A 14683-nucleotide genomic window follows, 5' to 3' on the forward strand; every position below is an offset into this window, starting at 1 on the left:
TGCTTAGAAGGTTACTGTAGAAATTTAGAGGATTTAACTCGAGTAGGTGGGAGACCATTAACTCAAGAATGAGAAAAAACTCGAGTTCATTTTCGAGTAAGCATGAGCCGAACTTTCACTTGGGCCAACTTTCTTCATTCGAGTGGATTTTTTCGAGTAAAAACAAGCAACAGAGCCTTAAATGGTTCACATATCATAAACTCAAATAGTATGCTAATTCAAATATTCCCCAAATATTAAAAAAATAATAAAAAAAGTAATTCGATGTTGCTGGCTTGCTGCCATTTAAAACTAATAAAAAAATATTTTAATAAATGAATAAACAAAATAAAAATAAAAGAAAATAATAGAAAAGAGAATTGAATAGCAGAGAAAAATAGATCTCGGAAAGAGTAAAGTGAGAGAGGGGGAAAAGAGCAATATTAAAATAAAGCGGACAATAAATTCAGACCCCTGACCTGACCACACACCTTGCGGATTCCCCCTCTCCTCCTTTCTCACCTCCATAAGTAGCCCCCCAACCCTCCTTCCCGCTTCCCATCCCCCAAACAAACTCACTCCCCAAACCCCTTTCTCTCTCTAAAAAAAATGGCCGCCTTATTCACATTACCCATCCTCCTCCCCATTGCCTCACTCCTCTCTCTCCTATTTCTCTCCGCCGACGCCAGAATCGGCGGCGTCTACACCGGCAGTCCCTGGGATTCCGCCCACGCCACCTTCTACGGCGGCAGCGACGCCTCCGGAACCATGGGTACTTACATTAGTTATCAACATATATCTTAATTTTTCCGACATTATTAACTTTATATATATTGTTACACCCACACTCTCTCTCTAACGCAGCATTTATAACGATATTACAGGTGGTGCTTGCGGGTACGGCAACCTGTACAGCCAAGGGTACGGCGTGAACACGGCGGCGCTGAGTACCGCTCTGTTCAACAACGGGCTGAGCTGCGGGTCGTGCTTCGAGCTTAAGTGCGACGGCGACCCGAAATGGTGTCACCCGGGGAGCCCTTCCATCTTCATAACGGCCACCAACTTCTGTCCTCCCAACTTCGCGCTTCCCAACGACAATGGCGGCTGGTGCAACCCACCTCGCCCCCACTTCGACCTCGCCATGCCCATGTTCCTCAAGATCGCCGAGTACCGTGCCGGCATCGTCCCTGTCTCTTACCGCCGGTCAGTAAAAAGCAAAAAAAAAAAAAAAAAAACTCCATTTCCGTTTCTTTAATTTGTTTAGTTCTGCTTCGTTTTTACGCTCTTTATGGCTCAGATTCCATTTTCTATCTTCGTTTCTCTCTCTAACTCTGCCTCTGCCTCTGCCTCTGCCTCTGCTCTGTGTGATAATTTTCGTTTGTTCTTTTTTACACTTTTACCCTTGAATTTCTCGTAATTTATTCGGTATTTGCATTTTTGTCCTTTTTTTTATAAAAAAATTAAGTTTGGAGTTGATATATTAGCCTCTCTTTTAAATATTATGAGAGATGAGAGGCTAAATTGTTAAGACAAATTAAAGGTAAGAGTGGCAAACTACGTAAATAGAGGGAGCTAAGTGCTAAAAACGGAGTCAGTGCTTTTACTTTTTGCTTGTTAGCGAAAAAATAGATGTTTAGATTATAACAAGTTTTAAAAAGGTAAAGCGCACAAATGCCTTAAAGAGTAGGGTTTCTAGTGGTTGTTTTAGTTTTGGAAGAGAAGAGCGGTTTTTTTTTTGTAAAACACTTTTTTTTTTCTTTCTAAAACTCCAACACTTTTTAAGTGCGCGGTGCGCCTAGAAAATGAGCAAACAGAAAATGTTGATATTTTTTTTTCTCGGGAAACAAACATGAGCTGGGTTAGAGAATCTTTTATCACAGGACCAGTGTTAGTTACGAATCCGTTCAGGTTTATTGTGTCATTTATCCAAATAAAACCAGCGGAAATCCGGCTGGCCGTTTATTATCTTTCGGTCCACTTTTCACCTTTGTCATAACTCTCCAATATATAAAATGACCAAAATAGCCTTGTACCAAGTCAAATTCCATTTCCACCCTTTCAAGCACTGAGGGGCTTTTATGTAATTGTGTTCTTTGTCCGAGAACCAGGAGCCCTCAGTGAGCCAACAGAAATTTGGACCGATGCGTCAAATCCAAATTGCGCCTCGAGAAACGCGGTCGCCCCCGGTTTGTTTCTGTAGTTTTTTCACTTTCCTAGGGGTATTACCGTAAAAAGAAATATGAGGATAAAATTGTCAATTCACGCTGCTTTTCCCGGCAAATCAGGATGGGAAAAGTCAGAAAATCGGATACGTATTTTCACGCTCTCCCACGCGTGTGATTGTGTTGGGTCACTCATCAATGTGAAAAGGAGCAAAAAACCATTTCTTATTTTTTCAATTTCTTGGGAAACTCCACAAAACATACACCAGTCAAACCCAGGGTTTTGTATTCAACTTTTTATTTTTCAACTTAAACCACAGTAAAAACCCTATTTATCACTAGTAGAGTAAAAGCATAAAGAAACTTCTACGGTAAAAAAAGTTTCTTTATCCATTTGATCTTTTTTATTTTATTTTTTCCATTTGATCTTGAGTGAGTATTTTTTATTCCACAATTCCCCATTTTTATTGTGAGCGTTAAAATTTAATCAAATGATTAAAAAAATTGCATATACAATGTTTATTAGTTAGTGATTACATTTATTAAATTTGTATTTTATGTTATTATATATAATTTTAAAGCGATTATGAACTATGACTTGATTATTTTCATCTAATTATATGTTTATTAATCATACCAATGTTGTTGATTTTACAGGGTCCCATGCAGAAAGCAAGGAGGGATTAGATTCACAATCAACGGCTTCCGTTACTTCAACCTGGTTTTGGTGACCAACGTGGCAGGTGCAGGGAACATCGTGCAGGTCGGCGTTAAGGGAAGCAAAACGGGCTGGCTGTCCATGAGCCGAAACTGGGGCCAAAATTGGCAGTCCAATGCTGTCTTAGTGGGCCAGGCCCTTTCTTTCCGGGTTCGGGCCAGCGACAGACGGAGCTCCACTTCATGGAACATTGCGCCCGCCAACTGGCAGTTTGGTCAAACCTTCACGGGAAAAAATTTCCGCGTTTGAAAATTCCAAAAAAAAAAAGACCTTTTTTTTTTCACTGCCCCCATTTTTTTTTCATCCTTGTTTTGTCGTTTGTTGTGACTTTTTTTTTGTTTTGAAGTTTCCCGCCTTGGGATTTTCCGTTATTTTCTCGGGAAAATCTCAAGTGCTTGGGATGGGAGTATAAAAAGTAATAGATGGGGTGATAATATGGGGTTTTTGGTAAAAGATTAAGGGGGTTAAAAAAAAAAAAAAGTTGGGTGAAGAATGTAATAGGGGTAGGAAAGTCACCTACTTTGTTTGGTGACTTTTACTTTTACTTTTTTATCTTTTTGTTACTTTTGCTTTTTTGGTTAATGACTTTTTGGGGGGTGTGTTTAGTGTTTTTAAGTGGGAAATGTGGCCTAGTGAAAATTTCCAAACTAGCCGCGTAGTAATTGTGTTGTGTCATGGGGCTGAAGCGGCTGCAAAGAGGCTAAAAAAACATATAGCATGTAGCCCGCAGCTCTCTTTTTTTTTCAAATATAATATGGTATTGTGATATCAAATATAATGGAGTTATTATTTACTATATAAAGTCGTTGCTTCTTTTTGTTACATTTTAGTTGTCCTTCTTTACTTGCGCTTTACCGTTGGATGGTACTTTTGTAGAGAGAAATTAATAATCTTGTTGGGGGACCCATCAAACATGAACAAGGCAGCAGCAACAGATAGCAGCGAGGCTGTTCTTTAATGTGGTTGGTTAATGGTTACACTGGTTGTTGCAAGTTGGAAGTGGTGGTTTGTGTTTGTAGGTTGTTATTGTGGCACTGGCAGTGGTACAAGGTAATAATGCTGTAATAATATACTGGGTTACTGTCAAATACCTTGTTCTTCTAACAACAAATATCTGACAAAAAATGCTTAAAGGTATCATTAGCCTTAAGCACTATCATTAATACATAAGTCTCATCACATATGAGACCCATATTTTATTAATAGGTGGTGTTTAACACTGTCGGTATTAAATAACATTGCTTATATATGACGCTGAACATGAACGCATGTAAAAGCGGACATAACTTAATATAGATTTATCATGTTAAAATAGTACTCTACTGATGAGGTATTATTTCAATACACTATCATTGAATTCAACTATTAAAAGAATTGATTTTTTTTTTTCGTTACATGGTTATGGTGGTAACTTAGCATTATACCGGCTAAAGTGTGAAACCAAAGTGAGGAAAGCAAAACATATGCTTGTAATATTTCTTGTTCCATATTTTGTTTTCACCCCTCTTACCAGTTTTTTGTTGTGGGTTTTTCATTTTGATGCCAAAAAGTTAACATCTAAGTAATGTGCTCTTTACTGGTCATATATTGCATAGATGGAGGAGTTCAGATCTGTTGTCTCAGATGGTTGTCCCTTCAGCCGTTCTTTCAATAATATTTTGCTACCTTATTATTACTTAACACATCAATTCTTTTCAATAATATAGGCCTGTGGGCTTCTTTAGGCGATATATCGCCTATTTACAGGCGACATATCGTCTGTCGTTCTGTTATCTACGCACCAGACTAAGGCAGGTGACATATCCCTTATAAGAGGTGACATATCGCGTCTCTCGCTGTTTTTTGCACACATGTTTATTCAATTTCACCCATTCCTGCTATAGGTGGGCTGGAGCACACTTTCTTGCACTCCAAAACCACCTCTTTTGTGCCTTAAAATCATCTTTCGCCTCCTCTTGTCATTGATTCACAAGTTGGGCAAATATTCTTTTTTTCTTCATGTAAAATTATTCAAGTTTGCATTTATTTATAATTCATATAAAAAGCACACAAAAGACATTAAACTAACAAAAATGTTTGAAAATTTATAAATATTCAAGCTTAAAAGTACTTGATTTGTTGGTAAAAATACCCGTCATCAGTTGAGTAATAGGAATTAAGCATAAGGGAAGAGTTCGTGGGAGCTCGGTTAGGCCAAAAAGTGCTCTTGAAAAGGTCAAAGAAAAAAAAGAAAAAAAATTGTCCAAACTCAACAGGTTTGTTTAATCAACTTATTATCACATATTTAAATTATAATAATAAAAACTATACCTTATGTTATTTTTTATGAACACTTTGCAGGTTTCTTTTGATCTTATTGTGCACGAGCAATTTAATAATGAAGTACCAAATAGATGTGTTACCGTTCCAACTCAACAAAATCCTCTACTACTTACACCAACATCTAACCTCAACCAAATAATTGTCAAAAATTTTATGGACTTAAAATATATACTTGATATAATATCTTATAAAGTTAGTAATTACATTATGTTAAATGCAAACGGAATCTCATGTTGAGTTTGGAGATTTTGAATTGTTAAAACAAGTATTATATATGTTTTTATTTACGATTGTAATTATTTTTTGATACAATAAAGATATTTTAATTTATACTATTATTTCTTTCTTTTTTGTCTCTTTTAGATATGGCTTACAACATTATCATTTGAAGGATTTAACTTCAATGATAATCTCTTTAAGTAATTCGGTCTTAATTTATTAAAAACCATTTGTACTATTTAGTTGGATTTTATTTTTTGAAAAGATTTAGTTAAATATTTTACAAATATTTAAGTTCAAAATACTTAATTTGTGAATAAAATACTCACTCATCAAACTCTTATTTTATATTGCTACTTAGTTGGATGCTTTTAACTGATCGTCTAGTTCAATTCTAGTATTTTTCTTTTCCGTTGAAAATTCTGATTTGATGTAGGAGTTTTTATACTATTTGGATATAGCGCTGCAACTTTTTACAGTGTATCAGATAAATTAAAAAAAAGATTGGAAAAGAAGTTATACGTCAAAACATGTCTAAAGACGTCTCCGTCCTTTTTTTCTGTTTCTAACGCCGTGTGAGGTATAATAAGAAAAGAATTTATTTATTAAATTATAATGATGTGTCAAAATATTATTGAGAGAACGATTAAAGGGATAATTAGGCTTTATTCGTTTCGTAGATTTAAATTTTTAATTTGAGTTTAGATATGTTATTTTTTTAGAGTTTTTAATTGTAATAAAAAAAATTAGATGTGATATTTTTTAAAAATTTTAACTGTAAAAACTTAAAATTAAAAACTCAAATCGGTAAAATGAATGAGTCATTAAAATAGCATATCTCGACTGTAGATGGAGATGGTATTATTTAATATTTTGGTAACATTAAGCGGCATTAATATTTTTGTCGTCCGAATCAAAATCAAGATAAATGTGGTGGTAAAATATACGTGGTTTTCTCACCATTAATTAGGGAGCAGAAGCAAAGAGAGGAGGAAAAAAAAAAAAAAACTCATTTGCCAAATTGACAAAATGTAGAGATATTATTACCAACAAGTCTTTGAAGAAATACAGCGCACGTAGACCCTCTTTTTGTCGGTAGATGTTCAGAGCACCATGTGCTGCTCCACTGGCACTGACTCGTCCATTTATTTCCTTTTTCTCTTGTTTGTGATTCCTTCAAATTGCACTATTTCGGAAGCCTACTATTTTGTAATGTAATTCCTTTTGAGCTTTATATGCCTTTTCTTTCTCCAAAGTCCGAAGACATCCATTTCACTGTAACAAACATTGTCATGTTGCATTTAGCCAAAAAAATAAAAAATAAAAAATAAATAAAAATCATAAAAATAAAGAAAGAAAGAAAAAAAAAACATTGTCAAGTGTCCAATTTGTCAGGTGAATTAGTGAATTCTCATTTTTCATAAGTGAATTTACTCAAAAATTACATTATTAAAATTTCATTTGCCCTTTCATTTGTTTCAAAAATAAATTTAGTAGATAACTCATAACTTTTTTTTTTTCTTTTAATATAGAGATGGGAAATTTAAACTCTATACTTTTGGGTGGAGTCAGGCATGAATCAGGTATGAAATTTTATATTTTTTTAGGAAGATTTTAGAATCTCAAAAACATTACCCATTAAGAAGTTAAAATTAGTTGACGGAAAAGTTGGTGCTTGTTAGTATTAAGTATTGTCCTTTTAACCAACATTTTAGGGCTGAGTATATCTTTTAAGCAAAACCCATTCTTGCCCACATTTTTATGAGTTTTTATCTTAAGATAGCATAGCATTCTGAGGATAAAGTCAATATATTGGCAAATTTGTCCACCATCTACACAAGTTGCTGATTTCATAGGCGTCTTGATACTTTGAACTTCTCAATACAAATGGGATCTAGATTTTGATTTGTCCACTTGTACTTTTGCAAAGGGATTGCATCTATAACTTGTGGGCCTTTCATTTATAGAGGTGCATTTTAAATTGCATCTTTGGCAACCTATTTTCAGGGTCTAGCAAGAGAGCTCATAAGCACCTAATGGTGTTACAGAGACAAATGGAAAACTTCACCAATCAACTTGCTACTCAAATCTTCCACTTGTATTTGATTCTTTTTACGTACGTGTTATTTATCTCCATCAATTTTTTAGCCGTTCGATTAAATTTTAACGGTTTAATTTATAAGTGTCTACATAAAAAATAATATACAGAACTGTTGAAATTCAGTCAAATGGCTAAAAGACTTACCCTATTGGTTGAACAAAACATAGTGGCATATCATAAAAGTTTCCATCAAAATATATGCTGAAAACTTCAACTAAAATGAATATATCTTGAGTGTATTAAAAGTTCAAAACCTCAAAAAGACAATTGGCCTCTCAAGTGTTGCATGACTGCATATTTGGTAAGTTCTTTCGGCCGAGGCAATGAGACACAGGGCGGCAGTGCTAGGTTCTGTCTAGATAACATTAGAGCCCAAAAGGGTAAGACAAACTTCCACCACTTAAGTAAAGCAAGAATGGCATTTATGCCTTATCCAATATACCATCAAGAAAAACTTTCGGCCTTCAAAAGAATGGTTGCTATTAACCTTTCTTTTGCTACAAATTCCCTTTGAAGTAAAAAAAAAAAAAAAAAAAAAAAAAGGGATCTCATTGTATCAAGGATTTTGTCTTCTTCCCAAGTTACTCTTGATATTAGGATTCTTGCATAAATGTCCTTTTGAGGTTTATAGGGATAGATGAAGGAGGAATTTGAACATGTTCCAAAACATTTTATTTTCCCTTGGTCTTGCTAGCTCTAACTTATTCTTTTTAGCTCTTAGTTATATTATCACAATTCACTTTTTTACTACAGCGTTTGCTCTCACAAAAATTTAAATTTAACTTTTTCTGTTACAATTTTATTTCATATGAATTTACTTTTTAACTCAAATTCTCGTAAATAAAACGAACATAACTTAAATTTGTCATCGTTTTGCGAATGCATTTATTTCTGGGCCCCTAAATCACAATGAGATGTGACGTACTTGTTGCTGATAAGAAGGCCTATATAACAAGCCATTAACTTATGACATTCTGAAATGTATTGATATCTATGCTTTAAAGTCGATGAGGGTGCTCGGTTTGGCAGTTTTGCTTGCAATTTATAAAGATCGATCTTCTTATAGTGTAATGCTTAACGCTGCCTTATTACTCTTTAAGATTGCGGCTCTCAATAGTATATATAGCTTTGCCTTACTTCCAAATCTTTGTCTTATGTGCATTGGCGAGAAATTAATTGGACAACGATCTAAGAATATGGTCATCATAACTAACTAGATAGAATAAACAGTACTTTGGATGAAGATAATCATCTGATCAATCTAGCTAGCGTCATTGAAAGAACGTAAATTTTTCTTTTTCCAAAAATTAAATAATAAAGATTATTCTATTATTCATCTATTTATTTATTTATTTATTGTGTTGTTAATACCCTTTTACCGTTAAATCATTTTATTTTTTTGGAACTAAAAGTGTTATTGTCTGTTTTTTTCCTTTTATCTAGAAAATTTATGGCCCTGTTTGTTTCCGTTTTCATTTTCATTTTTCATGTTTTTTGAGACTAAAAAATGAAAACGGAAACATAAAATGTGTTTGGCCTAAAAATTTTTTAAAAACGAAAACAAAATCGTTTGTCTTTTGTGAAAAATTGAAAACGAAAAAAATGTGTTTTCATTTTCTCGTTTTCGTTTTCTGAAAACGGATTTCATTTTTTTTTTCATTTTCTTCTCTCTCTTTTCTGAAACCGTTTTTGTCTTATATAATGATATTTATTTAATATATTATTATTTAATATATTTAATAAATTATTTATTTAATAAATTATTATTTTAAATATTATTACATGTTTTCAAAAATTAAACCACCAAACGCAGTTTCAGTTTTTTTTTTTAAAATTGAAATCAATCTCTGAATAAAACTACCAAATGCATTTCAGAAATAATTTCAAAATGAAAATGAAAACGTTTTCATTTCTATTTTCATATAGAAAACAAAAACATTTTGGAACTAATTCCAAACGCACCCTATGTCTTTTCTGCTTCTTCTTGTATTCGCACATTATATCTTCTCTTTCTCAAAACAAAATCCTATTTTCTCTCTAAAATCTTCTTTAAGACTAAAAACTACAAGCTGCTATTATCTTCCATATATTTTTTCAATAGGTTTGCAACAAAGGAAAAACTATATATGAGAGGAAAGAAAAAAATCATTGGAAAATTTTGAAAAAAAAAAAAAAAAAAAGCCATTGAAAGACTTTAAATGAAAGAAATAGTACATTATTTCGTCTTACTTTTAAATGGGCCTCTTTTGAAGTCATCACTTTAACAAACGGGGTTGGTTTGGTATTCTACTTCTTATGGGCTTCCTTCCTGAGAGCCGAAGGATGTTGGGCCTAGTTCTGTCGTTAGATTTCTAAAGTTCCATTGCAATAGAAGCCCAACCACTTGCACATTCAGGTCCATGCAAGATATCATTTGTTCTGGTGGTGGAGGAAGAAGGAAATGCTCTGGTTTTGTAGAAATCCGGATTACTATGCTGCTAAATTACTAAAATTAATGGCAAAACATGAGCAAAATTTGACCAAAAAAAAAAAAAAAGAATCGAGAAAAAGGAAAAGACCTGAATGCTGCTTATTAATACTTAGATGAAAACTTTAAAAATGCTGCTTATTAATTACCTGAAAACTAAAAGAATATATATAAATATTTTTTTTTGCTAATCTAACACTAAAAGTATTTATTCACTATAATTTCTGCTTATGAATTATAGATAGAGCGCCCAAACTTATGTTAAGTGAATGTGACAATGAACACTTGACATAAACTGGGCCTTTAGTGGGCAATAAGCCCTCCTCTTTGGAAGGGAAGAAAGAAACAAAAAATGAAAGAAAAAAAAAGTGGCAAAATTCTTTTTAACAAGACACTATGAAAAAATCAGTTATAATATTCTATTAAATCAGACATAATAGTTATATATTTCAATTATTGAATTGGCACTATTATTGTTATTATTAGCATTATTATTAATTTGGAACATAACAACATATTTTAATAATTTTTACTAATTTTTTTTTAAACTATTTAGTGGGGGTATGATTATAACTTTTCTTGCAAAATTGGAAAAACAAATTGAGGAACAACAAAATTCCTAATACGATCACTCTTTAAAAGAGAGTTCTTGATCATGCATGACTTTCTTGATGGGAACTAATCTCCATTTCAAATCCCAGTTTGGTACTCAATATTGTTCAAATTGCAACGATAAATATATTCCAATGCAGATGAAAAAAAAAGTATAAAAACGAAAAGGGGAAGTGGCCATGAAACTAGACAAATATAAATCACGTAATACTAATACCCAACGTGGGGACCTTAATGGAACTTATTAATGCTGACTTATCTGATCTGGCCGTCCATTTTCTAGTTTCAGAACTTAATGACCAAAAAATCATAATAATCAACCGAATTTCTATGAATTTATATGTCCAGCTTTGCGGATACATATAAATTTGTCCGTTTTAGTCTCAATGTTATAAAAATTACGAGCAGTGTGTCCTTCCCGTACGATCGCTTCTGGATTAATTTTGACTTCAGAGAGATTCTTAGCAGATGCAGGAGCAACTACAGGAACAGGGTGCTCCAAGCTGCCTTAACTATGCCTTTTATATTTGTTTAAAAATTTTAAAGTATCACAAACTCTCAAGTATACGAAAATTACATTGATAAAGTTTAAATTAATAAAATTAACAAAGTGTACATTTATAAAATGGAATATTCCTAATTTACTATCAAGATAACCACTCAAGCAGTCAGGCCCTCTTTTTTTTTTAAACAAATTTGTTACACCATGGTCAACCATTTAAGTGACCCGCTTTTGTCGTACGCGTCGAGAGCTCCGGAAGTCAGCACAAATCCCTGACGTCGAGAACTAACAGTTAGGGAGATGTTTCTAGGTTAAGAAGCGCTCTTAGAGCTAAAGCATAGAAGTTGAGAAGTGCTAAAGGTCCTCTTAAGGCCTTTGCGTCGTTGAAGTCGAGAAGTCCACAAAAGCCCTTTGAAGTCTTTGCGTCGAGGAGTCAAGGTGTTGAAGTCGAGAAGTACTGAAGGTCCTCTTGAGGCCTTTGCGTCGTTGAAGTCGAGAAGTCCACAAAAGCCCTTTGAAGCCTCTGCGTCGAGGAGTCAAGGTGTTGAAGTCGAGAAGTGCTGAAGGTCTTCTTGAGGCCTTTGCGTCGTTGAAGTCGAGAAGTCCACAAAAGTCTTTTGAAGCCTCTGCGTCGAAGAGTCAAGAATTAGATAAGACCGGGAGATCAACTTAAGATCACATCCCGTCAGCCCAGAGAAAGATACACTGTACCAACTACCACCACTGTTGAAGTCAGGAAATCAGGTAGTCAGTAAGGGTGGATAGCCTGACCAGGAAGCAGTAATCATGGAAATCCAACTGTCCAATCCCAGAATTAAGGGATTGATGATGATCTCCTCGGAAAATGCAGAGGGGGTCTCTCACATGTACAAGGCCTATAAATAAAGCCATGGGAATTCATTAAGTTTTTTACGCACACTACTATACTACTCCAGAGAGAGCTTGTAATCACAGAGCATTAGTGCATTCACAAGTGGATTAGGCAAAGAACTTTAGCCGAACCACTATAAACTTGTGTATTCTTTATCTCATACTGCATCATTAATCCTTAATCAACACGTGAGAGATTATTGCGAGTGTTCTCGGAGAGTTAATCCTTTGTTTACTGAAATCCAACGTCAACAATTGGTGCTAGAAGGAGGGTCTCAAAACCCAGAAATCAATCCAGCAATAAGCAGTGAGTATGGCTCCGAGAAAGACCTGTAGCATGATGGCAACTCAGAAAAGCCAAGAAGGCCAGAACTCGGCCTTCGGAGGAAGGAATCCAACGAATCCGCCCAACGGCGGCCATGAACCAACGAGGGTACGACCCAACTGCAGGGCGCAACCGCAAGCCGCTGGGAACCCCCCAGACCGCCTTGACCAGCTCCAAGGGCAGGTCGAAACACTTGCTGTGGCCGTAGAAAGGATGGCCACAACCCTCGCCGGACGGGAACAAAGGCCAGATTCGATGTTGTCGTTAGAGGACGTGCCGATGAACCCGGTGAACGCCGCCGTTGGGAACCAAGTAATTGGTGACCAACGCGGTGACGCCGAGGGGTTCGGTGACAGTGGGGCCAACAACCCCCGCCCAGCCAAGTTGAATAGATCTGTGGGGAGCAGGCAACGAGCTGCCAGGAGGAGAGCATAGGAGAGGGCCGCGGCCCAGACATCAAATGACCGAGAGGTACCTCCTCGACTGCAGGAGAATGTCAACCGAAGGAACGCGGTCCAGGTAGAATCTTCGTCCGTGCATGACGGAGACCTGAGGGAGCGGTTGAACGTTCAACAGGAACAAGGTGTTCAGTATTGACTATGCCTTTTATATTTGTTTATTTATTTATTCCAAATATGGAATCTTTGCTACATGGAGCAACTACAGGAACAGGGTGCTCCAAGCTGCCTTAACTATGCCTTTTATATTTGTTTAAAAATTTTAAAGTATCACAAACTCTCGAGTATACGAAAATTACATTGATAAAGTTTAAAGTAATCTAATTAACAAAGTGTACATTTATAAAATGGAATATTCCTAATTTACTATCAAGATAACCACTCAGGCAGTCAGGCCCTCTTTTTTTTAAACAAATTTGTTACACCATGGTCGAGCATTCAAGTGACCCGTTTTTGTCGTACGCGTCGAGAGCTCCGGAAGTCAGCACAAATCCCTGACGCCGAGAACTAACAGTTAGGGAGATGTCTCTAGGTTAAGAAGCGCTCTTAGAGCTAAAGCATAGAAGTTGAGAAGTGCTAAAGGTCCTCTTGAGGCCTTTGCGTTATTGAAGTCGAGAAGTCCACAAAAACCCTTTGAAGCCTCTGCGTTGAGGAGTCAAGGTGTTGAAGTCGAGAAGTGCTGAAGGTCCTCTTGAGGCGTTTGCGTCGTTGAAGTCGAGAAGTCCATAAGAGCCCTTTGAAGCCTCTGCGTCGAGGAGTCAAGGTGTTGAAGTCGAGAAGTGCTGAAGGCCCTCTTGAGGCCTTTGCGTCGTTGAAGTCGAGAAGTCCACAAAAGTCTTTTGAAGCCTCTGCATCGAAGAGTCAAGAATTAGATAAGACCGGGAGATCAAATTAAGATCACATCCCGTCAGCCCAGAGAAAGATACACTGTACCAACTACCACCACTGTTGAAGTTAGGAAATCAGGTAGTCAGTAAGGGTGGATAGCCTGACCAGGAAGCAGTAATCATGGAAATCCAACTGTCCAATCCCAGAATTAAGGGATTGATGATGATCTCCTCAGAAAATGCAGAGGGGGTCTCTCACATGTACAAGGCCTATAAATAAAGCCATGGGAATTCATTAAGTTTTTTACGCACACTACTATACTACTCCAGAGAGAGCTTGTAATCACAGAGCATTAGTGCATTCACAAGTGGATTAGGCAAAGAATTTTAGCCGAACCACTATAAACTTGTGTATTCTTTATCTCATACTGCATCATTAATCCTTAATCAACACGTGATAGATTATTGCGAGTATTCTCGGAGAGTTAATCCCTTGTTGACTGAAATCCACCGTCAACAAAATTTGATATCATAATATGTATGTATGTATACCCAGAATGTTCATGCAGCGTCATGGTCGGCTCGGTCTTTAGACCATTAAAGATTGTATAAGTTTCTACTTCAAGATAAGACACAATTAAAGTAACAACCTCAATGAGTTATTGGCTGTGTTTGGTATTACTTTTCGCTCCCAAAATTAGCTTCTGTTTGTAGAAAAAACTGATTTTAGTATTTTATAAATCTTCTCAAAAGTGTTTTTTGAAGAATTTTTGAAGAATTTTTAAAGAATTTACAGCCAAAATCAGAAGCAGACCAAAAACAACTTTAACTTTTAGATTGTGCGGATGTCAGCATAGTACAATTAATAAAACTTTCATAATATCCATAATATTCCTGATAAAATTTAAAATTTACAATATTTCCAATATAAGATTTAGACTCGTAATATAATATAATATAATATAATAATACCATAATAGAATATAATGTAATGTAATAGTAATATTGTAACAAATAATATCATAATTATATTAATAACTCTAATATTATTATTTTATCATATAATATGATATTATAATAATATTATAATTATTTTAATAATATGATATTATAATTATAAT

General features: G+C 35.1%; 1 protein-coding gene across 1 annotated transcript; it reads left to right on the plus strand.

Moving 5' to 3' along the window:
* The first annotated feature begins 391 nt into the window (after window positions 1-391).
* LOC21404141 (expansin-A6) lies at window positions 392-3318 on the plus strand. The gene is made up of 3 exons (XM_010113155.2): window positions 392-751; window positions 864-1182; window positions 2799-3318. Exons 1-3 carry the CDS (start codon window positions 589-591, stop codon window positions 3106-3108), a joined length of 792 nt encoding a protein of 263 aa, XP_010111457.1. The 5' UTR covers window positions 392-588; the 3' UTR covers window positions 3109-3318.
* Window positions 3319-14683: the final 11365 nt, after the last annotated feature.

This window comes from Morus notabilis, unplaced genomic scaffold (genome assembly GCF_000414095.1).
Source record: "Morus notabilis unplaced genomic scaffold, ASM41409v2 Scaffold256, whole genome shotgun sequence".
Lineage (NCBI taxonomy): Eukaryota > Viridiplantae > Streptophyta > Magnoliopsida > Rosales > Moraceae > Morus > Morus notabilis.